This window comes from Eucyclogobius newberryi, unplaced genomic scaffold, assembly GCF_026437365.1.
Source record: "Eucyclogobius newberryi isolate DKJ021-1_F unplaced genomic scaffold, fEucNew1.0.hap1 SCAF_1, whole genome shotgun sequence".
Taxonomy (NCBI): domain Eukaryota; kingdom Metazoa; phylum Chordata; class Actinopteri; order Gobiiformes; family Gobiidae; genus Eucyclogobius; species Eucyclogobius newberryi.
The window spans coordinates 46,029,875-46,057,783 of NW_027315723.1; the positions used below are offsets into that span (position 1 = coordinate 46,029,875).

Below are 27,909 nucleotides of genomic sequence, written 5' to 3' on the forward strand. Positions count from 1 at the left end.
GTCCCACTATCCACACTATGCACTACACACTTGTTCACAATACAACCATTTCAACTAGACGTCGATACTAAGAAACATTCCGATACCAAAATTATAAAAAAATACTTTTTAGACAAAACTTTTATATTATGTTTTTTCTTAATAATAAAATAATCGGCAAATATAAAAAAAATCCTTGGCTAGTATGCATTTTATAGCCAGTGGGACTTTCCTTAGCGTACAATAAATATATCCTCTAAATTTGATCCTCTACAATATATCTCTAATCCTCTTCTGATACAGTGACCTGTTTCCAAAGATTTATTCATGATTAAATATGTCCATGTCTGCTCACTCCATTACATCCCCAATTTTAAACCTCTGTCTCCAGTGGGAAAGAAGACAAAAAAAGTGATGAATGCTAACATAATAACTAGTGCTTGTTAACGCCTTATAAAGATTTAACAAGGGAAAGTTAATCAAAATCATCAATATTTTATAAATAAATAATATTTTCGACCTCCCATTCTGCTGAATAAAAATAATAAAACACCTGGTAGGACAATGTGGGTTGTGGGCTGTCCGGCGTGAACTGCAAACGCCATCTCATCCATCTCCCTGTCAGCTCCTCACCGGGGCAAAATCACCAAGTCCCTGCCCTCACTGAGCCCAGAGATACACATACATGCACAAGCGCACACCCACACACACCAACATACACCCACACACACGCATTCACACGCACACAAACACACACATACACGCACAAGCACACACCAATACACACGCTTGCACAGACACAAACACACACACACACACACACATGTTCACATATACATGCACAGACGAGCCCTGCCAGCCAAAGATGCAGAGTAAATTTAGCACTGCATCTGATCCCAAAGTTCCCCTTTTGTTTTGGCCATTCTTTATGCTGTCCTTTATATGTCCACTGGAAGGGCTAAGCTTTTGTACACTCTCCAACACCACTTTCAGTATAACTATATTTCACTTAATATTGATCGATGTACTATTTTAAACAGGACATATACAACTTTAACTTTCCTCATCCTTAGTATACGCAGAGTTGTATTTTGTTTGATTCTTGTATGTTTGAGTACTCTGTAGGACTCTATGGTCCTGCCACTATGGCTAAAGGTTCAGAAAATTCCTGTTTTCACCTACCCCCTAACCCACTCACATATGTACTTAGTTCTGATAATTTGAAGAATGCAAACTCAGAGAGACGCATGGAGAATTCTAAAATGTCAAGTCATGTAATGACAAGCTGCTGCTTGTTACAGAGAAACAACTCCTGGACAACTGAGGAGTACACAGATGTATGGTGAAACCACTGTGAAGAGGCAGAGTTTTTCACTATGACAGTTCTGCAGTTTTGATCAGGAGGTCAATGGACCTGTTTCTATTACTAAGCCGTTTTAGATTAATATTGTGGTTACTATAAACAAAATGTAACATAGTGATATATGTACTATATGTTTACTCATGAACCTGAAAAAAGTATAAAGATCAAATGAGAATTTTCTTAAATAATTCAGTCCAAAGATGTGGAAATAATAAAAAAAAAAACAGGAGACACAAAAAGACCAGATGCCAAATGGTTGAAAGTGGTACTTTCACCTTCACCTTCCACAGCTTCTCCAGCTCTTTTTTGAGCCCTTGATATCCCTCCAGTTTCCCGTGTTCCTTTCGCCTGATGTTGCCGTGACTTGGTGTTGCCACAATAACCACAGTGGCTTTCTTCTGCTGTTTATCCACCACCACAATGTCTGTTTATACACTATGCCAGCCACTTGGTTATGACGCTCCATGTGTGCTTTCCCTTCCAGCATCTTACACCTTGCAGTTATGTTTGTTTATGTATGTATTTATTTATTTGGCAAGGACAATACAGTCATACATAGTTACAAAACAAAGCTTGTAGCAGATGCAATGAGGAGGTTTATAGCAAGTGCTAATTTTCAACTCCCATCCCTGGTTGGGCTTTTCTACACATTCAAATGCATAGACATTAAAACATATTTCAAATTCATCAGTGCAAATTTACACATACGGTCATCCTTTTGCCCTCACTCATATACTTTCATATTACTCACACCTGGGAACAGTTTTGATTTTCAGCCAACACTTAAGTCTAAAGGTGATTTTTTTCAGAAATCAGAAATGCACTTGACTTCAGTGGGTGGTGAGTTCCACACTTTACAGCTCTTATAGGAAGGTTGATTTTGATGAAGACATTTTGCACCGTGGGATTTTACAGTTTTGGTTTGAGGAGCCTCTTTCACTCTGCTGCTGTTTAATCTGTAAAATCTCTAAAATGTAAGAGTGGTTCAGGGGCCAAGTTAGTTATTCATTTGAAACATGTGGTGGATTGTCTCTGGGGCCTCTTTGCACAGCCTACACGTTGGGTCTTGTCGGGTGGGGTGGACTTGGGCCTCTATTGCTCTGGTGCTCAGGGCCTGTTCCTGTGCGGCCATGATGTGTGCCTCTGTGCTGTCCTTCAGTTTGGCTCGCTCTCGCCATTGGTAGGCTTTCAGTTATGCATGACATATATATATATGTATGAACAGTTATGTTCCGGTGGTACCTTCCATGTAGGGGCTTGTCCCGCAATGATGTCCCTCCTCTAGCACCTGATCCTCTGTTCCCCATTGCCTGAGACATTCACTGGGCACATTACTTGTTGGGGTGTTAACCTTGATGTTGATGTTCCATCCTGGATAGCGGCTCTCATGCTCACTATTTCTAATCCTTCTTTCTTTTTAAATAATTTGCCTTACTATTTATCTGTTGTTTCTTTTGATTTCTTGGAAGAGTCAAAAGGAAGGTGATGCAGTAGCAGAAAAATGAAATCATAATTCATGATTAAAAACAACAACGAAAAAACAAAAACAAGTTTACAGACTTGACCTGAAGTAAGTCCAGAGAAGTCTAAACAAGTGTACATAAGTAACTACATTTTACTAAACAACTGTCAACTTTATGAAATAACATTAGACTTTTCTTTCATTCCACCTCACCCTAACCCATGAGTCAACCTTTGTGGCATTTCCTCTGCGACCCCCTCCGCGCCTTTCACTTAACGCTCCCCCAGATGCCTAATCGTCTCTCTAACGACGCCGGGGCTAATGGAACTGTTTATGACGTTCATTTTAAGAGAGCGGGGCCCAGTAATTAGCCTGCACCTCACTTCATTACCCAGCAGGCGGGGTAATGTCTGGCTGGGTAGGGCGGCAGAGGTGGCTATGAGCGTTAATATAGTTACAGTGAAATTCTTCAGATGTGAAAGCACTTTTTACTTTTGTCTCATTATCTCCTATTGTAATTTAATTCAGTGTCTCTAACCTCTACACGAGCAAAAAAATATTCTGCTAAGTTCTCGAAAATACTTAATTTAAACTTTGCACAATTCACATTGAAAGATAAACCGCTCACATTATCACTGCTGAAAAAAGATAAGCTCCAAAGTAGACTAGTGTGTGGTCTGCTACGCATTTAAATTACACATTGTGGGAATTCTTGGACAAAAGATAGCTACTAAACCAGTGATGTGATGAAGAAAAATGTGGCGTTTTGTGAAGAAAAAAAAAAGGGCAATTGTTCAAAGAGACACTTGCTGGCGCTGCAACTTAGAAGAAAAAGTCACAAAAACAATGGGAATTTGAACTTAGCTATTTTTCCCTGTTGTCTCTGTCCATGGTGCTGAATCAAGAGCGCTATCAGTAAACAAAGCAGGAATGAGCTTTGGTGCTGTCTGTGGTGCTGGAATTTGAACAGCCTTCCCAAGGCAAAGAAAGGCTGGGCTCTGTCTCTGTCCATGGTGCTGAAATATCAAATGCTGTACATCACATCAAACTACATTTACATTTCAAAGAGCTAATCCTGAAGCTGTACACACACACACACACACACACACACAATGCATTTATAATGCATATCATGAACTAAATATCTACATGAATTCAAAATATGAAAATCTGACTAAACAATTTTAAGAGTTATTTGGATAATGTATTTGAAAAGTATTTAAATAGAAAAAACAAACAAAAACATATATACAACATACATGCTAACTATTGTTGTATAAAGGCATCTCTAATAAGCATCTCATTTGTTTTTGAATTAACTATTATCATTGTCTATTCAATTTGCTATAAATTTTCTTTTGGGAATCGTATATACAGTGTTTGATTATTATTATTTTGGTTAATTTTTTGGTTAGTTTTCTCTTTCAAAATTAGCTTTCACGTGGAAACAACATTGTTGAACCTGCACCTTTGTTTTTTTCCAAACTTTTTTTTTAATGTATATTTTTAGAATCCTATATTATTTATCATATTATTATATATTATATTATATATTTATCTATATTATTATGTTTGATCATATACGTAATAAATGAGATATGCTCTAGCCTTTTCAGCTTTATAGTCTATTTTTTGTGTGCAATTTTTACACATTAAAAATCTAATTGATATCTCCCTAATTCAAGTTCCTTCCTGTTCAATTACAGTGTCTTCCCTTACATATCACATATTCGTAAATCTCAAGTCTAAGTTAAAATTTTAATATTGAAGTTTGTGTTTTCTCCTCTTTCTCTAATAAGCATGTGTGTCAAGTGACAAATTAAGCAACTAAACTTGAGAAAGGCGCCCGAAAGTTAAGACAAAAAATGCAGAGAACTGCGAAATCACAATTATTGGTCCTAATGCCCAAAAAACAGTGGAGATGATCATGGACTTCAGGTAAGTCACAGCCCCCCAACCCCCCCTCACCATCTCGGGCTCCCCCATCTGCACTGTGGACTCCCTCCGCTTTCTCGGTATCACCATCACCCGGGACCTCAGGTGGGGGCTCACCATCAACTCCCTCACCGGGAAGGCCCAGCAGAGGATGTACTTCCTGCGGCAGCTGAGGAAAGCCAAGCTGACAGTGGAGATGATGGTGCAGTTCTACACGGCCATCATTGAGTCCATCCTCACCTCCTCCATCACCGTGTGGTACGCTGGAGCCACAGCCAGAGACAAGCAGAGACTACAGCACATTGTGCGCTCTGCTGAGAAGGTGATCGGCCGCGAACTTCCATCTCTGCAAGATCTGTACATCGAATCACAGCCGACCCTTCTCACCCGGCACACGGACTATTTAAACCACTCCGCTCTGTCAGGAGGCTACGGTCTATCCGGACAAGAACCTCTAGGCATAAGAACAGTTTTTTTCCCTCTGCCGTTGTACTCGTGAACACTTCCTAAGCACTTTGAACTCACTGTTCACTTTATTTTATGTACATATCATGTCTATTTTTACCTCTACTTACCTATTTTTAATACCCGGTAGTATTTATTGTCCGTTGTTTTGTATTATTTGTTCAGTGTTTGATGTTTGTGTTGCACCGAACCGCCAGTAGGAGTTCCTATGTCCGTGAATCCTGTTCATTGACAAATGGCAATACACTTTCTGATTCTGATTCTATCCTACACTTTGTTTGACTCTAATTCACAACCAAAAATCCTTCTGTCTTTTATAATCTTTTCCCTTATTCCCCTTCTTTCCCATTCCATTTGGTGTGAGCCTCCTATCCTCTGTGCTGCTAAAACATTCAGTCCTGCCATCTTCAGTATTTTGATTTCTCATTACAGAACTAACAGCTTTGAAAGCGTCTTTGGGCTCTGGGATGTGGAAGTGCAGAGGGGGAAGGAGACATGTGAGAGGGGCAGTACCTTGAGGAAGGACAAGTTGCGGTTGCGATCGATACTGGTGATCTCCAGGTTGCCCATGACAACTTCACAGTTCTCGTAGACCTTTTTCAGTGTGCGGTACTGCTGCTCCAAGTCCGATAACGTGCTCAGCTTGTTCTCTGTGCCGGGACACACTGCAAACAGGAAACAAAGAAGGTATTATGGTCTACTCTTTTAAGCAATGTAATATTTAGCGATAATGGTCAGAGGCCCGTTTCTGTTTTTGTTTGGGGCCCATGTGTGCTGTTTTAAGGCCCTAATAATAACATTAAAATAAACTATTGCAATCATTGTGATACTGGTGGATGTTTGAACTAAACACATAAATTCCTCCCACAGCTGAATAGGAAGGTGATTTACTTGCATACATGTAAGAATAACTTTGTTTTATGATGAACAGTTTTTATATTTAACTGCGTAAAAATAGCTAAAATAGCACAAAATGGTTGGAGCCAAGTTGCATTTTAATAAAATGTCTCCTCTAAAAACACTACATTTATATGAAATTTCCTCTTGAGCATCTGCCAAGGCTGTTTGCTAGAGAAAAAAAGAAAAGAAAAAGAACATCCATATTTGCACAAATAGCAATGTTTAAATGTCTAAAAGTTTTTTTTTTCTATGTATTTATGAAATACATTATATTAGTTTATACACACACACACACACACACACACACACATTTTGCTCTTCTTTTGCTCCTCCGTGAAACCTTGGAAGTCTTGGCACTGGCCTCTTCTGTCAGAGAAAAGGTCAACTTCTGCTATTTGAATGTTTGATAAAACTGTGCACCATCCCACTGCTGCTGATAAAAATTAAACCTCTTCCTGTCCACTCCTCTGCCATGAATCCAGCTGGAATAGAATGTCCATTGTCTCGCCATGCAACGCAGAAGACCTTTCTCTATTTTACATTCATTATCAGGGTTTAAGAAATACAGGAGCAGCAGCTGTTCAAATGAGCAGGCAGGAGGTTCTGAAAGACCTCATCAGGGTAAAGTATTCAATTTCAGTTTACAAGGTCACTTTATTCAACTGGGGAAAAAACCAACAACAATGTGGTATAACTACAACTACTAGCACTAACTAACTACTTATAATAATAACTTTTAATATATAATAATAATAACACATTAATTGTCACTTTGTAAAAAAGGGAATATAGGATATTACATGCAATAATAAAGGATTCCTGACTAACATAGCTCAAAAATCTAATCTAAAAATGACACTATAACATTTTTGGGGAAAATAAACGATCTGAAGTTTGATAAGGGCAAGCAGTGGAACTAGGCCATATACATTATTTTGTTTAATGATGTCTTTTTATTCTGATTAATCATCCAAAAGTATAGATACTTCTGGTGCATCATTTGAAAATATGTATTTTTATTTCAATATACTCCATACCCCTAAGGTCACATGTAATATTTAGCATAGATATGAAATAAACATGCCATAGTCTCTAATGCCATCGCAGTGACACTTGTGGGTGTGCATTTAATATGACACATGATAGAAATGTATAATGTATATGTTTATCAAGTTAAGTAAACGCCGGTCATCGCTTCAAGGAGTTTAAATCAGACACAGCAGTTCAAGTGTTCAGACGAGTTCTACACTAACAGGAGAGAGAGTGCCTTGGCCAAAAAGGCTTGTCACGCGATGCACTGGTTTGCAGGCGAGAGTTGTATCTGTGCTCAGGTACGTTTGGTCTAAATTGAAATTGCTCAAATCCATGTCAAATTGCCCATTACTCACAGGGAAATGCAGACTGTTGGAGATGATGTGGCAGCCAGGAGGCAAACCACTATCAAGTGTTTTGGGATTTTCCTGTTGCTCGGAAGTATCGGACTGAGATCAATAAAACCTTACAGACAATTTATGACATCACTATCCCACTGGATTTCAGGACGATGTATTTGGGCCTCAGGACTGCTGCCATGGACACAATCACTATCTCTGGAGCATCCTCCTGGCAGCAACCAAAAAGGCCCTCACAAAAAATGGATGACACAAAATGCACTGACAATCAAGGACTGAACCAATGTAAAATTTTGACTAAATTTGAAAGTGGAACAGACTCTGGACTAAATGGGTAAATTTCTTTGGGATTTGTGTGCCATGCGACGGCAACCGATTTTGATGTATATCTTTTCTCTCTCTGGTCTTGTTTTCTTTCACTGTGTTAGTTTGTTGTGTTATAAATTTAAAAAAATATATAATAATTAATATATTACATTAATACATAAGTAAAATCATGGGGTTGGCTAGTGCTACATGCTTTCTGCACTAGAAATACATACTTTTACTCTAAATCATTTACAAATATTGATAAACAGTTCATACCTAATATTGAAAAAAAACATTGTTGCATTGTGGGTTAGTTAGTTAATAGAGTTACTATTGTGAAAATGATTTTACAAATATTCACACCGGCATTATGGTCAAACAACGATCTAATCTTTACATTTCTTCACCATCTATTCAAATTGTCTAAAAGATCACCATTTCTCCAATATCCAGTTTTCGGGAATATACATTTTTCGGAATGTTAAAGTAACGTTCATGAGATTTTACAAAAAAAAAGTACAGATTGAATAAGAAGACAAAACAAAAAAATAATAGATGGTTTTTCATTTTTGTGTGATTTATAGGGCATTTTGTTTCTTTAACATAAGCGGACTTTTCGCAGAAATAATCCAAAAGCGTGGAGCTGTAACAACCTCTGTTAAGCTCCGAAGCGATAGCAGAAGGATCCATTTTTCAACTGATTTTACACAGCGTGTGTTGCGTGTCCCTGTGTTGCTGCTTATCAAGTAGCCATGCGGCTGGCGGCTCAGCCCATTGGCTGACTACAATAGCGCAGCTGTTCATATGGAAATGCGGTCACACCCCTCTGCACGTCCAGAGAGCGCCCGAAAACACCACATTTTAAACGGCTTTATTTATGCTTTTAATGCTGCAAATACTGTTATCTGATACATCGAATGGCTGGTCCATATCTTCAACTAGCACATTCTGCAAAAAAACGAAAATCACAAATTTGGGGAAAAAAAAGTAAAATGCTGTTTTTCTCAGTTTCACCGAGGCCGACATGGTCCGACAATTCCGGTGGCGAGGCACATATTTTCCCACATCCTGTCTTTGCTCTGTTCTACAAAGACACTATTGTCGTACATAGTTGAACTTGGCCTGGTCCACCTCGGCGCCTCCTGTATTGCTTTATGGATTGTCGACGGAGCAAAGATCGTCCATTACATTCCTGGACGAGCGAAACACAAAAGTAGAACTGAGGCTAGACAAATGAGACCCGCCGACCCCACAGAAGAGTTAGAAGATAGAGTGGTTTAAAAAGGTTAAAAAGGAGAAAGGAGCTGAAAGAGGAGGGGAAAACAAGTGCTTCTCAGATTTGAATTTTTTTTATGAAAGTTAACTGGCGTCACTAATATTGTGTTATTGAAACACGCTTTTATGGGTCCGGAGGTGGGAGGTGAGGATGAAGGAGAGTGAAAGCCACTATCAGCTCAAGTGCACTCAAAAGAACAGACTAGCAAGAGTTATTGTGGATGAAAGAGATCGAGAAAGAAATGTAACAGACATGAAGAAAACAAAAAAAAAAAAAGGACCATCAACAATGTGTTAACATTTGTACATACTTGACTCCACACAGACTTCACATGATGGATTTAAAACCAAATGCAAATTGTATCTTATGTACTACAAATGTAATTAGCACATTTTACCGTTTGGTCTGGAAGGTTGTTTCCAACAGGGTAAATGTTCTCCTGAATATCAGTGTTCCACCAACATTGGTTATTGATTTTTTAAGTATCTCACATACCCGAAACTTTCCACAGCTTCCATTAATGATAAAAAAGAAAGATACATCACACGATGGGATCAAACAATATGTAAGATTAAGTATTTGATAATTTATTTTAACTCTCTGCTGTTACCTGAGGATTCTGTATTTAGCTAATGTTTTTTTTTTCTTACTTTGTTTGCAATAGTAATAGTGGTAATAGTAATGTTGTAGTAATGGTAGTAGTAACAGTAAGTAGTACTCGTATTAGTAGTAGTAATAGTAAGTAGTACTAGTAGTAGTAGTAGTAGGTAGGAGTAGTATTAACAATAGTAGTAGTAGTAGAAGTAGTTGTGGTAGTAGTAGTAGTAGTAATAGTTGTAGTAGTGTGATATAAATCATTGCAGTAGGAACAATTGTCGCTGTAGTAGTTGTTGTACTGGTAAAAGTTGTGATTAAAACAATAGTAGTAGTAGTAGTAGTAATAGTAGTAGTAGTAGTAGTAGTAGAGCATAAGAGCATATTACAGACTCGGTGTGAATAGAGAAAGGAAACGAAAGAATGAAAGTTGTAAATAGGCAGTGGTTTACAGAATGTGTGGAGAGAAAAGCACGTTTACAGTGAAGGGCCCGGTCGGTCTGCTCCACTCGCCTGAATAAAAGATGGCGTCTCTCTCACTGCCTCCAACTTCAATTCAATTCTTCTCACTTTAACAACTTTACCTGCTCCAGCTCTCCACGGCTGGACCACCGCACACACAAGGTGGAGAGCAGCTGAGAGAGCGGACCCCGTGGAAGGAAATGTATCGTTTTGCTCACTATCAAGTGATTTTTTTGAAGATGTGTGTATCTTTTGTATACAACAATGAGTCCAAAAATCAGCTTTATGTTAAAACAAAACTACAACTACGACAATGTATAATATTACTACAATTAGTGCAACAACATCTACAAATACAAAGAAGCCACTTTACTACAACTAACACTAAGTCACATAAAAGCCATGCACGTTTAGCTTGTCTGTTTAAAGCAAAAAATATATATACACAACTGTAACATTTAATAAAGCATGAACAAATGGTTTATTAAGACGATTCAGGCTTAAGCCCTGAGGAAAACTGTTCTGTTTAGGTGTGCATATGACTGAATAAATTTAACTTGCATGCTTCTCTTTTATGTCTTTATCTGTTTTGAGTTTTGAAGGCATTTTTCTCCATGTTGGGTAAAGTACTTTGAATTGCCTGGTGTACAAATTGAGCTCTACAAATTGACTTTGCCTTGCCTTAAGGTGACTTATTATAAAATGATACCAATATTCCAAGTTAAAAATTAAAGAAAATGTGCAGTGTAACATGTTGATGCAGAAGATACAGATTAGCATAGCATTAGCATTGAAATACAGAAGCTATGACCAAGAACACCATTCCAAAACCACATACATGCAACAATCTTCATCAGGTCGATTATAGCAACGTCAGTGTTTCGGAGTTTCACGGAGTGATCCGTTCTGCCCCGTTTGAGTGGTCCGTGAGTGGTACTACTTCCCAGAAGGTGCCGGCTCGATTTCAGCTCTCGGAAAATCTTTGTTGCAAGGGGTTTGGACATGAGTTAAGGTACAAACAAGGTCAATTTTATTTATTAAAGGTTGAATGGACGATTTTTTTGGCCCTAAATCTGTCTCATTTCCTCGTGGCGTGAACTGCCGATTAGTCCTGCCACGTATCAATCATAAAATGCACCTACCGCTCACCTGCAGCCGCGTGTGGCTTGTCCCCTTGAGAGCAGCAGTTTCCGCGTGTCTAAGTGCGATCTATCATAATATAGTTCCCTCAGTGTATGGGACAAAATGAAGATGGAGAAAGACAGTTCGAGCTGACTCAGAAGAAGACGGAAATCTACGGGAGACGAGAGATGCGATGCGATCTGTCGCGCTAATAAACAAACGCACGTGTGTGTTGTATCAGTCCGCACGGGGGAGTGGCATGCACACTTCCGCCTGAGTTCTCAAATCGCCGATTATCGTCCATTGCCGATTATCGTCCATTACGCCTTTAAGAAAACATTAGTTGTGTTGGGTGATCTCATTCGCTCCTGTAGCAGAGCCCTGTGAGCCAGGGCCTCTGCATGGAAATGCAGGGTTCAGATTAAGGATTTTCACTTGTATAGCGGCGCTGCTAAACAATCCGTTCATTTTTTCAAATTTGCATAGCAATTTGATAATTGCATAGCAAAACACGAAAGTGACTAACAATCAATATTTTCCATTGATGTAACAAGATTCTTTCTTTCAAATGTATTTGTAAACATTCTATTTAAAAAAAAAAAAAAAACTTCTAACAAATTAACTTTTAAACACTTTTTAAACTTTTTTTTTTTTAAACCTTTGTTGTTGAACAAATTAATTTATTAACACCAAGTTAGATTAACTTATTTCCAACTTTCTTCCATACCATCATCAATCAGATGACTATTTGCAGGAGTCTCATTTACATATTAATAGTCTTTACACTCACAAAAAATATGTGTTAAGCTTCTGATGGAAAAATAAATGTTGCTGTGGTGTTTTTCAAATTGTACCGCTCTATTTGACGTTCCATTCCGGCTATAAAACTTTTCCAGTTTTCGTTTTGCTATTTGATGACGGTCCCTAAGCACTCGTCTCGGCTCTGGCTGCACATTCGGATCAGTGTAATTCGCTGCGCCCAAAATACGCATCTGATTGTTAAAACGAGGTTGTGTCACTTGGCAGTGTAAATATGAGTATTTTGGCAGTGAATGATCTGCAAAGACTTTTGCCTTTAGGAGTTATTGACCTCGGAAGTCTGAATCTGTGACGCTAACTTTACCGCACGTGGCTCCTCCCACTTTCAGACTCGATCTGAGACAGCAGCGGGACTCGTCATGTCCACACAGCGTCCTACATGTGTCATGTCCACACATCGTCCTACATGTGTCAGGCCGTTCTTGACGAACGATTGACGAGTGATCAGTACTTTTAGGCGCTTTGGTTATACAATTGAACACGCATTTTTGTATCGCAAAAGCTGCGATACAAAAGCGCTTTTTTTCTGACCGCTGACGAGCGCATCGCATTTGAGAGAAATTGCGTCGCATTTTGCGATACCGCTTATTCTGAACCCTGAAATGCATAACGTCCTTGACGGGAGCGACACAAAGTGAACAGGTCTGGGGGACCAGGGCCAGTTACAAAACGCAGCTTTGAAAATTGACAACCCTCAATAATAGCCTACATGCACAGCAATATTTTATATTTAAATTTAGGCTCGATAATTAACTGTCTGCTCGACCCAACTCCTGTAATCATGAACTGCTGGTGTCCTCATAACTCTCTCTCTCTCCTTCTGACATCCTCCCTTTTATCGGTATTCCTCCTTTTCTTCGCGCCCTCCTTTTCTCCTCCTTGATCAACCATTCTTGTCTTTTTAATCTCCCCGTCCATGTTCTCCTCGCCATTACCATCTGGCCATCATTAAAACTGACAATGTAGACTGTTCAGCTTTAAATATGACCAAATAGCTCCACAACTTTTAATCTAAGGGACTGAAAGTTTCAAGATTTGCGATGACCCAAAGTGAACCAAAATAGTGTTAATGTTTCTTGAGTGTGTACATTTTGTAATTGGCTATCGATGACTAGCGCATTAGCTAAAATAGTCATTTCCGTAATAGCTGAAACCAAAATACAGTAAGTGCATAGCAAGCGTTCTCTTATAGGAATAAACAAGAGGTTGGTCAATGTTAATGTATCGTTTACATGCAGCGCAATGAGATGGAAAATTAGCCTATAACAGAAACGTTTATAGTTCAATATTGTTGCTAGAGGTTTTGTAATCCCTCAAACTAATACATGCATTTATACTTAATTATATAAACACACTTGACAAAAACCTGAAAATATTTGTAGAAAATGTAAGGTAACAATGGCATAATTGTAGAGAAACATTGAACACCATACAGATAAAAGGATTGACAACATGACACAAGAGAAACTAGCACAAGGTCAAAAAGTAGTGTCTATACTTCAGCATCGTGAGGTAAGCCAAGAATAAAACGCAATGTTCCCAAGTCGATATTTAATGGATGATTTCTGAAAAAAAGGAAAGTATTCAACAAAACAAGCTAGATGATTGGAATTTCGGAACTATCAATTTACCAGCACAAAACAAACATTCAAGCGAGGCTCATCTCCAAACTCATGTCCATGTCCTACTTCTTAAAATAATCAATAAATATCTTGCAGCATTTTCTTGTAGTTGTTTCATACATTTTAGTATACCTAATAGATGTGTTCATTTCTTACTGAACATTTGATTGTTATAGCTGTGTTACTAAATAGCCACGCTTTATTTTTTTACAAATTCTTATTTGCGTCACTGCCCACTGTCGCCAAGAGAGTCAGAAATCTTACATTTTCAGTAGATGACAGTTGCACCGACAATCATTTTTAACATCTTTTTTTTAAGTCTTTCTCAGTCTTACTTGAACTTAATTCTTTTGTGCTATTAATCAAATTCGAAGTGTTTAGAAAAGTCAAACCTACCCTACTCAGCAGCTGTTATATACATAAATTGGTCCTTTATGATTTGTATTTTACATAAATTTGGTTTTGGCAACACTTTTTTTACACTGGGTTAAAATACTATATTATACTGATTATAGTAAACAAATAGCATCAATTAAAACCAATAATCAGCTCTCTTAAGACTAGTTCAACAGCAGAATTACCAGTACGTATAATTTACTGTGACCAGTAAATTCTACACTCATCCATGTAGATTCATCCCTTCATAACCTCATCAAAGTCATTGCACAATATGGCCCTCTATCAGGGTATAAAGTTAATTGGGAAAATACTGCAAGAAAATACAGATTCAAAAAGCAAAACTACAGATTACACCAAATCTCCAAAGGCTATAAATCTTATAAATCAAAAGATCAAGATAGAAACCAAGTTGAAAGGTTGATCACATCTTCAAATATCCCTCTGATGTCGTGTGAACATTGTGAAAATGATGGTCAATTACATACTAAAATTACAATTAAAAAATCTTGATTTAATGAGGTGCACATAATAATTTTGCATTTCAAATAGAAAGGGGAAAAGTTCGATGTTCTTATACTCGGCTGTCCAATTCCCAGTTGCATTTGGCTGTGAACCAGCTAGACAGTTATTTCATCCATCAGAAGATAAAGTCTGGACAAAATATATAGAGTGTAAACAGTGTACCAATAAATAGTTTACAGTTTATATTACAGTAAAATTTACCACAAAGTAATTTCCTGAACGTCATAATTTTAGCATTCCATTTAAATGTTTTATGGACTTCTACATGATCAGAACACTAAGGATGAAAACAGTATGTGCACTTTGAAATGGTGTTGAGTATAAAATGTACCACAAAATAATATATCATCAAACTACATGCTAAGAAACCCTTTAGATATGTAGAAAGCAAGCTGTGCCAATTTAAAATATTAAATATACTATACTGCTGTACTATTTGCCCTCTGACTTGTTTAAAATGAGCGTTGAACTAAATTATGTTCAACGTGTCAGTTCAGTTCAGCTGAGGGAACTCGAATGCACATGTGGTAATGTCAGAACATTCAAGATTGATGGCTTATATACATTCCAATAACACCACTGACATACATTAACTCAGTAAATTACAGTAAATTTCAGTAAAGAATACAAACATATTGTATTACTCTGCATCATAACCAAAACTATAACACTAAAAAAAGTGGATCGACATGGACAATCCAACGCATTATAAGCACTAGAAATGATATTGTCAAAAAAAACAACAACTGCAGATTACCTGGACACACGAGAACCATAAAGTAAATTCCTACTTAATAAATGTATTAAATATGTGTTAAGTACTTGCAAATACACTTGTCTATAAACGTTTTAGTATCTGCATGCTTGGTTAAGTAAAAGAGTGGAGTAGAAAGGGAACTAATGGAAAAAGGTTTATATGTTACAGTACCTGTGATATAATTATATGAAATGATATGTAGTGAAGGGGTTCAAACTGTCGTGCACAATGTGAGCAGAAACAAGAATATATGAAAAACATCTACAAATTATCATGTTGTGTTGCCTTCTCTGACTTATAACACTTGTGTTATAAGTGAATGTACAAAATGAGCCACAGACTTTTGATGCCATTGAAGTAAAATCGATCATACTTTAGGCTTAAATCTGAGGTGGTGGTCCAGCATGGCTAACCCAGGGGCAGTACCAACGCCTCGCTCCCATTCTCCACAGACTCAGCCTCCACCGCCATCACTACCACCCTCTGATCAATAAGTTCAAAATAAAGAGCTTCTCTCAGGGTTGAAAACCAATAAATGCAATTCTAAAGCAGAATATAAAAAAATAAATAGTGTGACCTGAGAAAATGGCCCTGTTATGATTTCTAAGGTTGGGCTAAAACTGGACTGTATCGACCAGGCCGCGCTGCAAAGGAGACATAACAAAGTCTAAGAGAATGATTAGATCAAGCACACAGGCCAATAAAGAGGAGAGAAATAGAAGGAGATACGGACAAATGTGGAACAGTGTGCTTATCGCTTATCCAGCCCAAGATCTGGGGATGCTGATAGGTATGAGATGAAAGAACTTGGCATTTGGGATTTCAATAGAACTTAAGATAATTTTTTTTATTGAGATTCATCATTAATCATTCAATTCATGTGAAGGTTTTATTGGACAGAGCAGTTGTAGCGTGAAATGGAGGAAAAGAGGGTGGAGAAATTCAAGAATGTACTATTTTAAGAACCGGTAAGTATTGTGATTGTGATTAAATTTACGATTTTGTTTCAAAAGTATGCTCATGGACTAAAGACTTAAATGAACGGATAAAGAACCACAATAATCACATACATTTCAGTCTAAACTATAAGTACTCAGCACGACAAAATATTTTGTTTTTTGCAGATCGTCGTGCAATTTGATAATCGTGCCAACTCATATTGATATATGATGATAATTGATATATGGCACAGCCCTTCAGCGAGCGCTCATACAAAAGGTTCTGTACATAAAAAAATGCAATTGTTCCCTGAAATGTTTTTATCCCAGCTGAAAAAATTTACCTTTTGAATAAAATCCTCATTAAGTTTACGTATGCTCGCTCATTTGTCGTTGCTGAATATAACACAGTACAGTAAGCTTTAACATTTCAACTATACAAGCACCAAGTATGATTTTGTTCAGTTTTAAACATAATTTGGGTAAAAATTTGACTTTTTCTAACTTTTAAAACATAATAAGTAAATATATATATATAAATAAATACATCTAAATCTGTGGTGGTAAAATGTCTGGTTGACAGTATTACATTTTATTTTGATACGATAAAAAAGCTCAATGTTTAAATTTGTTTCGGTTTATCTCTCAGGTGGCATTCACTGTTTCAATGATGATGTCAGATCGTAGAGTTGTTGTCCTGGTTTCTGTAATCACTGGGCCTATCCTCATGAAACAAAATGATTATGATATGATTACAATATAATTTTATGTCATTTGACCATTTTATGACATGCCCATAATTAAAACATCAAGAAAATCTCAAACATCAGTTTCCTCTCATGTCAAAATCTCACTTACATTTTCAATTTGAGCAGAACCTTTATAGGCTTAAACTGCACGTTCACCGGAGCAAAAATACCCAGTTTTTCTAATCTATTAAATGCTTTAGAAAGGGAAGTAGCTACATAAACTCCTCCGCCACCCTATTACCCGAGGTCGTGTGTCTGACCTCTTAAAAGAAGTATTCAGAGGATTCCATTTGTGCTATCACGGCTCGCCTTCCTCTCCTCCTGATGCGTGTTGTGAGGTCGTTTGAGCTGCTAATCCGTGCTCCTGCTTTGTCAGCACTGTCTCCAAACATTTCCCTTCACTGAGCTCCCAGAACCGTGACGTGGAGCCGCAAAGGTTTTATTCTGGGTAATATTGTCTGACATCAGGGTGGGTTAAATGGTATTTTTGGAATTTCAGTGGTTCTCAACCTGGGTGTTGATTGGTTGTTCTCTTTAACGAGACAATGCCAGTGTTAAAAAGTTATTTCTATTGGAATATTGATTTATAGATTATTTGTGACATTTCTTTATGTATTGAACTAAGATGAATTGACCTGTTTGAAATTATGTTTTGGCAGTTTTATTTTATTTCTTCAGGCAAATTTATCTTTAAATCTAAGGATGAGCAATATTGACACAAATTAATATCTACAGCATGTATTTTATGGAGTGTCCCAATAACTCGACAGACAATATTATTGTATGACAAAAGTATGTTAAAACATGTCCTTAAATGTGCTTGTTGAGGTTTAATTATCAGACAAATGTGAAACGCCTTTAAACTAACACAGGAATGTGACATTATACCCTTATTTGGAAGTTTCCCAGATACATTTTTCATTTTTTTATGCAGCATTTACAATATACTCAATAATCTTCAAAACCACATCTACGATATGATCAATAATCCAATAATCTGCCAATCAGTACTTTAAAACAGTGACAAGTTAGATAATAGGACTTTTTTTTTAATATCAAGGCTTTTCAGCAAGAAAAATAAATACAAAAATATTAATTAACTAATATGACATGTTGTGTTATAGTCTTTTGTCTTGCTGTTACTTACTTAAGACCTTCTTGTAATAAATGTATATTCCATACAAACTTCCACAGCACGAAAATGAATATGGTGGGCCAACATGTGCCGATCTATGATTCACCTAGTTAAAAAGTGTCTGCAGATGCCTGGGATGTGCCGGACATTTGTGGCCTTTCTGCTCAGACCTCTGCCTGACTTTTCCACCCGCTTACATCACAAAGTGTCCCTGGCAGTGCCGGAGCGACTGATCCAGGACAGCGGGGGCTCACCTCCATCAATCACCTCCCAGCTGGGGTCTGCCTCTGCTCCCATACGTCCTAACCCCCCACCCCATCCCCCGCATTTACACTGCAACCCGGGCCTCTCCAATCACATGTCTGCGGTTTCACCTGTCACTCAAAGCTCACCACTGTTTTAATAATACATCTTATTTTTCTTTCAGTTTGTTTTATACTGGAATGGCTTTTATTTGTTTTTGTTTTGCTAGAATAAAAGCATAAACAATTCTAATTATAGATAAAGTAAAATGTGAGAAAAATAACTTTAATTTGAAAATATCAACCATAGTTCACTCACATAAATGTAAGAAAAACCTGTAAAAATGTTTCATAATTAATGCTTTCATATAAAAATCTGGTATTGTATGTGTAAAAATTGCAGATATTTGGGTGGAATTTGGTTATTTTAATCACTTTTTGAAGAAACTAGATCAGGGGTCGGCAACCTGCGGCTCCGGAGCCGCATGCGGCTCGTTAGCGCCCTCCTAGTGGCTCCCTGGAACATTTCAAAAATGTATGAACATGGAACTCGATGGGGGGATATAGTTGTTGTTTTAATATGGTTTCTGTAGGAGGACAAACGTGACGCAAACATTCTTAACATTTTCCAATGCTGTAAAGATGTTTATAATAAATATTACATTTCAACATTTCTATCAACAAAGATTTGCGTCATAGCCTGCGACACACGTGGCGCAGAGCACATGGGCGGAGCAGTGCCGGGCAGGTGGCTGTAGTAAATAAACCGTAACGGAAGAAATGATGAAAACAGAGGATTCAAGGAAGGACCAAATGATTTGCTTGCATTGCCAATATGGAAGGATTGTCTGCATGTTTGCTTTGTCATGTCACATAACACAAGTTGTCACATAACAAAAAGAGTCATTTGGAAAGACATTTCCAGGATGACATGAAGGATTCGCCGCAAAGACAGTGAAGGAAAGGGACATTAAAATGGCAGACAACATCACCAATCGGCAAATCAGCTCCAGCATACTCAAGTGCCTGTGATGAGTCGTGTGACCTGATCGATATCGACCAGGCAGCGCTGTTATGCAGGTATGTGAACTTTGACGGGCCGACTTTGAAGAAATGATCAAATATATAATTGCAGGCTGTGTTCAATTCCACTGTTGCCGAGATACGGGGGAGGATTGTATTGTTATTAAGGTTTGAAGAGGACTGCGTTTTTGTTTTTTTCTAATACTCAAAATAAAAATGACACCAAAAATCTGATTTCTTAATTGTATTTCTATATTTTCATCAATGCAACAAAAAATGATACATTAACATTGTAATGGAAGTTAAACTTAAAGCACCAATCGTATAGCAGAGTAGTCACGCACCGTCTCTCTCTCCAGGGGGCGCTGCAGGGAAAATAAACATTTAATCTGGAATGCTCATCATGTATTTGTAGTCCAGTCATTTTAATAGTAGGCTAATATAGCTAATATATACTTGCAGCCTTTGTGCGGCTCCAGACAGATTTGTGTTTTGTTTTTTTGGTCCGATTTGGCTCTTTGAACATCAAAGTTTACTGACCCCTGAACTAGATGGATGAAGTGGATTGATGAAATAAAATAAGATAATCCTTTATTGTCCACACATGGGGAAATTTCGGTGTTACAACGCAGTAGATACAGGGGTAAGGACAGATAATTTATAGGAAGTTTCAAAAAAACACTCTTAATAGAAGAACTCTTATAAACAAAACAGAACAACTCTTACTAAATAAACTCCTCTCATTCATATCTCAAAAATAATAAATAGAATAAAATAAAAAAAGATAAAGATAAAAATAAAAATTAAACAAAATAATAATAAAATAAAGTAAATTATAAGATAAGATTAGATAATCCTTTATTGTCCAACATGGGGAAATTTCATTGATGCAACGCAGGTAGATACAGAGGTAGATACAGAAGAAAAGAACAGACCACTTATAGGAAGTTTGAAAAACACTTTCAGTAGAAGATCTCCTATAAACAAAAACTCCCATTACCCAACAAGGGATGGAGGGGAAAAATAATAAAGATAAAAATAATAAATAAATAAATACATAAATACCATTGCATGTGATCATGACAGTAATTGCACATGAATATGTGTCACGACGGCACATGAATTGCACATGAATTTCACAGTAATTGCACATGAATCACGACAGTAATTGCACATATGACGGAATTGCACATGGTTAGGTCAGTGTTGCGAGTGTTCAGGACTAACAGTGTTTGTTATAAAGTCTGACAGCAGCAGGAAGGAAAGACCTACGAAACCTCTCCTTCACACAGCGAGGGTGGATCAGTCTCTCACTGAAGCTGCTCTCCAGAGCGGACAGAGTGTCCTGCAGGGGGTGACACTCATGGTCAAGCATAGATGTGAATCTAGCCAGGACCCTCCTGTCCCACCTCCTGCACCGAGTCCAGAGCACAGCCCAGGACGGAGCTGGACTTCTTGATGACTTTGTCCAGCTTCTTCCTCTCCCTCTCTGTGATGCTGCTGCTCCAGCAGCTCACACCGTACAGGAGGGCTGATGCCACCACAGAGTCGTAGAAGGTCTTCAGGAGTGGCCCTGTCACTCCAAAAGACCTGAGTCTCCTCAGGAGGTAGAGCCGACTCTGGCTCTTCCTGTACAGTGCTTCTGTGTTATGAGTCCAGTCCAGTTTGTGGTTCAGATGAACACCCAGGTACTTGTATGAGTCACTCTCTCAATGTCCCGTCCCTGGATGTTCACTGGTGAGGGGGCAGTGGGGTGGCGTCTGCGGTAATCCACCACCATCTCCTTGGTCTTCCCCGTGTTGATGAGGAGGTGGTTCCGCTGACACCAGTCCACAAAGTCCTGCTCCAGTCCTCTGTACTCCGCATCATCGTCGTCCGTGATGTGTCCGATGATGGCAGAGTCGTCGGAGAACTTCTGCAGGACACAGCTGTCCGTGTCGTGTCTGAAGTCTGCAGTGTAAAGGGTGAAGAGAAAGGGCGCAAGGACAGTGCCCTGGGGCGCCCCCACATTGCAGGTCCGAGTGTCAGACACACAGTCCTGGGCTCTCACAAACTGGGGTCGGTCTGTGAGGTAGTCCAGGATCCACTCTGCCAGGTCATACTCCACACCAGCAGTCTCCAGCTTGTCCCTCAGGAGCAGCGGCTGGATGGTGTTGAAGGCGCTGGAAAGATCGAAGAACAGGATCCTTACAGAGCTGCCAGGCTTTTCCAGTTGAGAGAGAGAGCGGTGCAGCAGGGAGATGACGGCGTCCTCCACTTCGATGCCAGACCGGTATGCAAACTGCAGCGGGTCCATAGCTGAGCTCACGGTGGAGCGGAGGTGGTCCAGGACCAGCCGCTCCAGTGTCTTCATCAGGTGGGACGTGAGAGCCACCGGCCTGAAGCTGTTGAGGTCTTTGGCGCGCGGTGTCTTGGGCACAGGTACCAGACAGGAGGTCTTCCAGACCTGTGGTACCATCCTCAGCATCAGGCTCATGTTGAAGACATGCTCCATAACTCCACACAGTTCATCTGCGCAGGACTTAAGGAGCCTGGGGCTGATGCCGTCAGGTCCTGCTGCCTTCCTCTTCAGCTCACTCCTCACCTGTGCTGCTGTGACAGTCAGTGGTTGGCAGGGGGACTGTGTGCTGGGGGGATGGATGAGTCCAGGCAAAGTGGGGAGCTGATGGTCCGGGGCGGAGAAATGAAGAGGAACGGATGCAGGGCATTGTCCGGCTGTGGAAGAGGGAGCATGCAGCTGTGCAGGGGGAGGGGCGGGTGACCGATCAAATCTCAAGAAGTGAGCATTAAAATCATTTACCCACTGTAGATCCCCCTCTGTCTGGGCAGGGGGGATTTTGAAGCTAAGCTAGCTTAAAATAAATTAATAATAAAACAAAGTAAAGTAAAAATAGCTAGCATACGACTAAATAATACTAATACTAATGGTAAGACTCTAACACTCTTATTTAAATCAGTTATATGCACATGGATATGGCCTTAATTGCTAGTGAGTATGACAGTAATTGCACATGAATATGACGGTATTGCTCATGGTTAAGTCAGTATTGCACATGAATATGATGGTATTGCACATGATTAAGCACAAATAATAAAACATCTTAAGGTTGAAGTTGAACAGTTTTGTTCTTTCCACGTGAAAGCTTTTCTGTTGAGAGCATACTGGCAAAAAATGTTAAATACTTCCTTTGTCATATAAGGATGTGCAACAACAGTTTTGGGGATTTATTTCTATATCTTTTGCAAACAAATCATTTGTTTGTTCCAGGTTTTGATATATTCCCCTACAATTTATTCCTTTGGATTTTCGATAGCTTTCAATATCTTATTTTTATTGCCTCTTTTTATTTCTGGTATATTCCATAGATAACTGCTGAAGAACAACACAATTATTTGGCTTTCAAAGACTATTCCACAAAGCTTCCTCCATCAGCACATATTCATCAATAATTTGATTCTATTACTTTCTAACAAACCAAATGGTAAAGACACAGAAGTGGTTGTAAAGGTGGAGTATCTGCAGTGTACAGGTTTAATGACGCAACCAGGCCAATGCCTTTCTTCTTTTTCAGGGAAATTAGCTTTTTTGCACAGTTAATGTTGCACAGACTGCCAGTGATCATGTGTGTTCCACTGGGTTGGCTCAGAGTGCAATATTGGCCCGTACCATATGGAAGGAGACGTTTTCAGCAAAAGTTGGTAAATATTTGGTCATGAAACGACATAATTGTTACAACCGAAAAGGGTAGAATATGTCTTTTTTATTAGGGTGCATTAAAGTGAGCCAAGCTGGATACTTAAATGTGAGCTTCCTTCATGTGTGCAATGTGCTTGAACAGTGGAAAGAAGAAAGAAAGATACAACCGACATTTACAAACAATGTGCCAGTTCCAAGCCCAGCAATCTAAAGCCTCCTGCTAGAAAAAATATATTAAAGAAGGCTTTAATTCATAATACAATGTTTGAGCCTCCACAATATGGATTAAATCAACAAGGGTGTCCAAACCTTGGCCCGGGGCCAAATGTGGCCCTCAGACCCATTTTTGTTGGTCTTCAGGCTTCCTGAAATAATCAAAAGTAGGAGTTTGCTTGTACACTTCAATCTGCTATCATGACCTAAATAACAAACCTTTTAATGTTCTACAGACCCAAAATGAATGCTGCAAGCCTTAATAAAAGTGCTGTGTCTCATCAAAACTATGTTAAACTCAAACGTTTGTATTATTGACTTCATTGTCATGCAGTCTGTGTATATGTTTCAAAATGCAGCCTATGGGCTTGTCTCTCCAACGATCTGATCCATAACAAGCACTATGAGACAAAGCTATGCTATCTCAAGAGAGAGACACTCCACCAGAAAAGCTACGTTAAATGTATTATTTGCAAGCGCCAATATTGGGTCCTACACATATGGCCGTTTATGGCATCCCGGAGTTAGCATTGTTTGAAATAGGATTGCACTTTTAAACCAGTAAGAGACAAACCTATAAGGGCCTTAGGCAGTATGCATTTTGGGCAGTAGCTCCACTGGGAAGTGTCGCTCATTTGAAACCCATTTGACAATAATGTACCACATAAAACTAAGAAAAAGAAATCCAAGTCCACGGTGAATCTCCCAACAAAGTAATTCCACCGGACACTTGGTCAATAGCTGGTTCAATGGAATGTTCTGTTACACCAAAGCATGTGACCCAAGTAGCAAAGCAGTATTGATTTGTATTTAGCAGAACATTATGGTGTGTATGGATGCAGTAAGAGTAGACATATCCAGAGGTCACCGAGCCATTATACGCATGTCTTCTCCAATAAGATAAACACTAAAAGTCATTGTTTGTTCCATTGACCTCTGGTGGATCTATTTTCTGTCTTAAAGGCAAGATGCTATCCACGGGCCACAGAATGATGAGAAATTGGGACCATTGTCGTATCTTCATTGAGACGAGCAAGTGATGATTTCAGTCCTGATTAAAATGGATTCAAAACGAATCATCGAATATGTGCAACACCAATCCAAGTGTCTATTCATTAAAAATCTTGAATTGTAACTCTAGTCTAAATAACAGCCCTTCCTTAAAACCCATATTCAAGTGGCTAAACATGTGCATGAGAGCCTGAACCACCGCGGGGGCCCCCGGGATCCCGCAGGAGGAAATAAGTTTGTGCTGGCCGTAATGAGCAAGTGAAAGGCAAATGAGGCCTTGGGTGTGCCGGGCTCTATCTGAAGCGCGACAGGCTGCGTCGGGGGACACGCTTTATTGCTGAGAGAATCCAAAATGTCACTCATCTTGCGCCGGCCTTGCTTCCTTGTCTCTTCTCCTCGTCTCCTTGTCTCCTCCTTCCCCCCGCTGTCATCCCTGCCTCCTTTTCCTTCGCTCTGATTTGCAGTTTTCTCAAGGATTCAGCTGACAATAACCTCATGTTACCTCCACGCTTTGACCTTCTGTTTTATTGACAGCACAAATGTCTATATATTACAAGTAGTGAGCGACTGGCAGATAGGAGAAATTCAAGCACATTCAAGGGCTGGTTTTTAAGGTTTTTAACACTTGACACTCAATCAGAAAGACAAAGGAAACATGTAAAACAGCTGTTTTTGAGTATAAATCTTTCTTGTCTGTAAATACACTGGAAAACTGCAAATTCCATCTCTTTAGCTTAACAACTAATAGATTAACCAAAAGCTACGTCTCTAGATAAATTGAGCAAAAATAATAATTTGTCGCAGCATTTAGGCTCCCGTAGATTTTAGGATGTGCTAAAAAATCCAAAATGGAACACCCCAGGGGTTATTTGGATTAGTGATGAATCAGGATAGAATAAAAACCCTAATGTAATGTTATGATTCAGGGGGAAAACCTCCCAGTGGGTGAGGGTATCTAACTCACAGCTGTATAGTCAAGTATCAGTCCAGCTACTTCCTTTTAAAAAGAAGTATAATGACACTGTTTGTGTCATTGAATGTTACACCTATGATTCTGTGCGTTCTTGACATAAGCAGCATTTGAATCATCTTATTTGGAAGTTGTTAGTTCTTAACATAAAACATTTTGAGTGGCATATTAACATAAAGTATAGCAGACAAAATGGGAACACTGCTTGGCTTGCACTCAAACACTGTTTGCGGGTGCCAAGATTTATCAAGAAATCTTCAAATATGAGAAGAGCCTCAAGAAAGCGAGGCATGAATTAAACTCAATGTAATCAAAGTACTACAAAGATTATTATAATATTAAATGCATGCATGAATACTGTACTGCCCTCGCCATACGTGCGATATATAACTAGACAGCCAGCTAAACTCCTTCTTGACATCAAGACTCTGAAGACAGTAGCTCTTTGTCCACAGATTTAATGGTTCAAGATATGGTGAAACTGGAACATATACAAATATCAATAAGACACATTCATTTCAAACACATGAAATAAAATAATCATATACACATAAAGATCTTTAACTAACACATCCATACGTACCCACGATGCTAACAAAGGCATAAGATGCATGCAGATGTTGGTGGATAACTTAGATGAACAACAATGTGCTTCATTGCCTCACTTCCTGACGAAACTTCCTGATAGTGTCACATGACCTAACTACCGCTCGCTTTCTTAAAAGGGACAGAACACAGTAAGCGCCCAAGACATTAACTTACACAACAACAGCACCCTCTAGTGTACTGAAACAAAACAAAAACAGAACACTCCCCGCCTGGCATGATTAAATGCCACCATAAACCAATAAGCATTAACAGTCCGGTGGGAGCAGGAGAACAACCTCTGTTATTGGTCTGAGGAAGAGTGTAGTCCCTCCTGGTTTGGCAATCTTCACCTCAACTTGACGCACTTTATCATCGTTACTGAGGAAGGTTTGAGTGATTAGTCCGAGAGGCCATTGATTTCTCTTTACTTGACAGTCCTTCATGCGAACAATAGATCCAACTTTGATGTTTGGACGAGTGGACTGCCACTTTCTTCTTGCCTGTAGTGTTGGAAGAAACTGTTTGCGCCATCTATCCTAAAAAATATTGGAAAGATGCTGGACTTGCCTCCATTGACATTTGAATAAGTCTGAAGCATCAAAGTTACCTTGGGGAGCAGGTACACATTTCACTTTTTGTGTGAGAAGAGCAGCTGGGGTGAGTATGAACGAATCCATCGGGTCCGTTGTGACAGGAACAAGCGGTCTGGCATTAATTATAGCTCCAACTTCTGCCATAAAGGTTACTAGAACTTCATGCGTGAGTTTGTCTTTCAGCTGAAGAAACATTGAGTCGAGAATCCTTCTTGCAATACCAATCATACGCTCCCATGATCCTCCAAAATGAGAGGCGTGTGGAGGGTTGAAGGTCCAACAGCATTCTTGGATTGTCAGGAAAGTCGTTAACGTTGTGCCATCAATGTTTGAGGGAATCTTCAACTCCTTACTTGCACCAACAAAATTAGTGCCGCGGTCTGAACGAATGTGTTTGACAGGGCCACAAACAGCGATAAACCGACGTAGTGCATTGATAAAGGATGAAGTATCCAGAGACTCAATAACTTCAATATGAACCGCTCGTACGCTCATGCACGTAAAGATTACAGCCCATCTTTTGCTCTGTGAAAAGCCTCCTCTAGTTCGCCGTGAGGACACGCTCCAGGGGCCGAAGACATCAAGTCCAACATTGGTAAAAGGTGGGTCCATAGAAAGACGATCTGCAGGAAGATTGGCCATTTTCTGGACACCGACAGGAGCTCTGAGATGCCTGCAGGTTATGCATTGGTGAATGATACTGCTCACCTTTTTCTTTCCACCTACTATCCAAAATCCAGCAGCGCGTATTGCTCCTTCGGTGATAAGACGGCCTTGATGGTGGACCTGTTCGTGGTACTCTCTGATAAGTAGAACGGCTATGTGATGTTTTCCAGGAATAATAAGTGGATGCTTTTCATTCTGCTCTAAGTGTGAATGGTGTAGACGACCTCCCACTCTTAGCATGCCTTGAGAGCCAATGAAAGGATCCAAACGTTTGAGAGGACTGTTTGCAGGAATTTCCTTGTCTTTGTGAATGCATTCTATTTCCTGAGCATAGACTTCTTTCTGCACTGTTTGTATGATGACTCTTGAAGCTGCTGCTTTTTCTTCAACAGTGATCATTGCTTTACAGTAATGCCAGCCTCGACAGATGCTTGTCCTTGGCACGGTTGAACTAAAGCAGTTGCAGATGTGAATAAGGCGACTGATTGCACGAATCACAGTCTTCCAAGTCAAAAACTTGGCAAATCTTTGGGAACCAAACAGATTGATAGACGTTGTAGTGCTTAATGTAGACACTGGAGGTCTGATGTCAGGGTCTGAATTGGGCTCAACCAGAGTGTAGGAGTCGTTTCTGTGTTGAGTTTCGGAAGACAACAAAAACCTTGGTCCCGTGAGCCAGTTTGTGTGTTCCAGATGGCTTGCAGAGA

At 39.2% G+C, this 27,909-nt stretch overlaps 1 protein-coding gene across 1 annotated transcript in view; it reads right to left on the reverse strand.

The window, feature by feature from the left end:
- LOC140361448 (receptor tyrosine-protein kinase erbB-4-like) overlaps positions 1–27,909 on the reverse strand; it is a 553,408-nt gene that overhangs the window by 294,974 nt on the left and 230,525 nt on the right. The window contains exon 2 of the mRNA XM_072447161.1: positions 5,718–5,869. Coding sequence (XP_072303262.1) covers positions 5,718–5,869 — 152 coding nt within the window. The remainder of the gene's footprint in view (positions 1–5,717; positions 5,870–27,909) is intronic.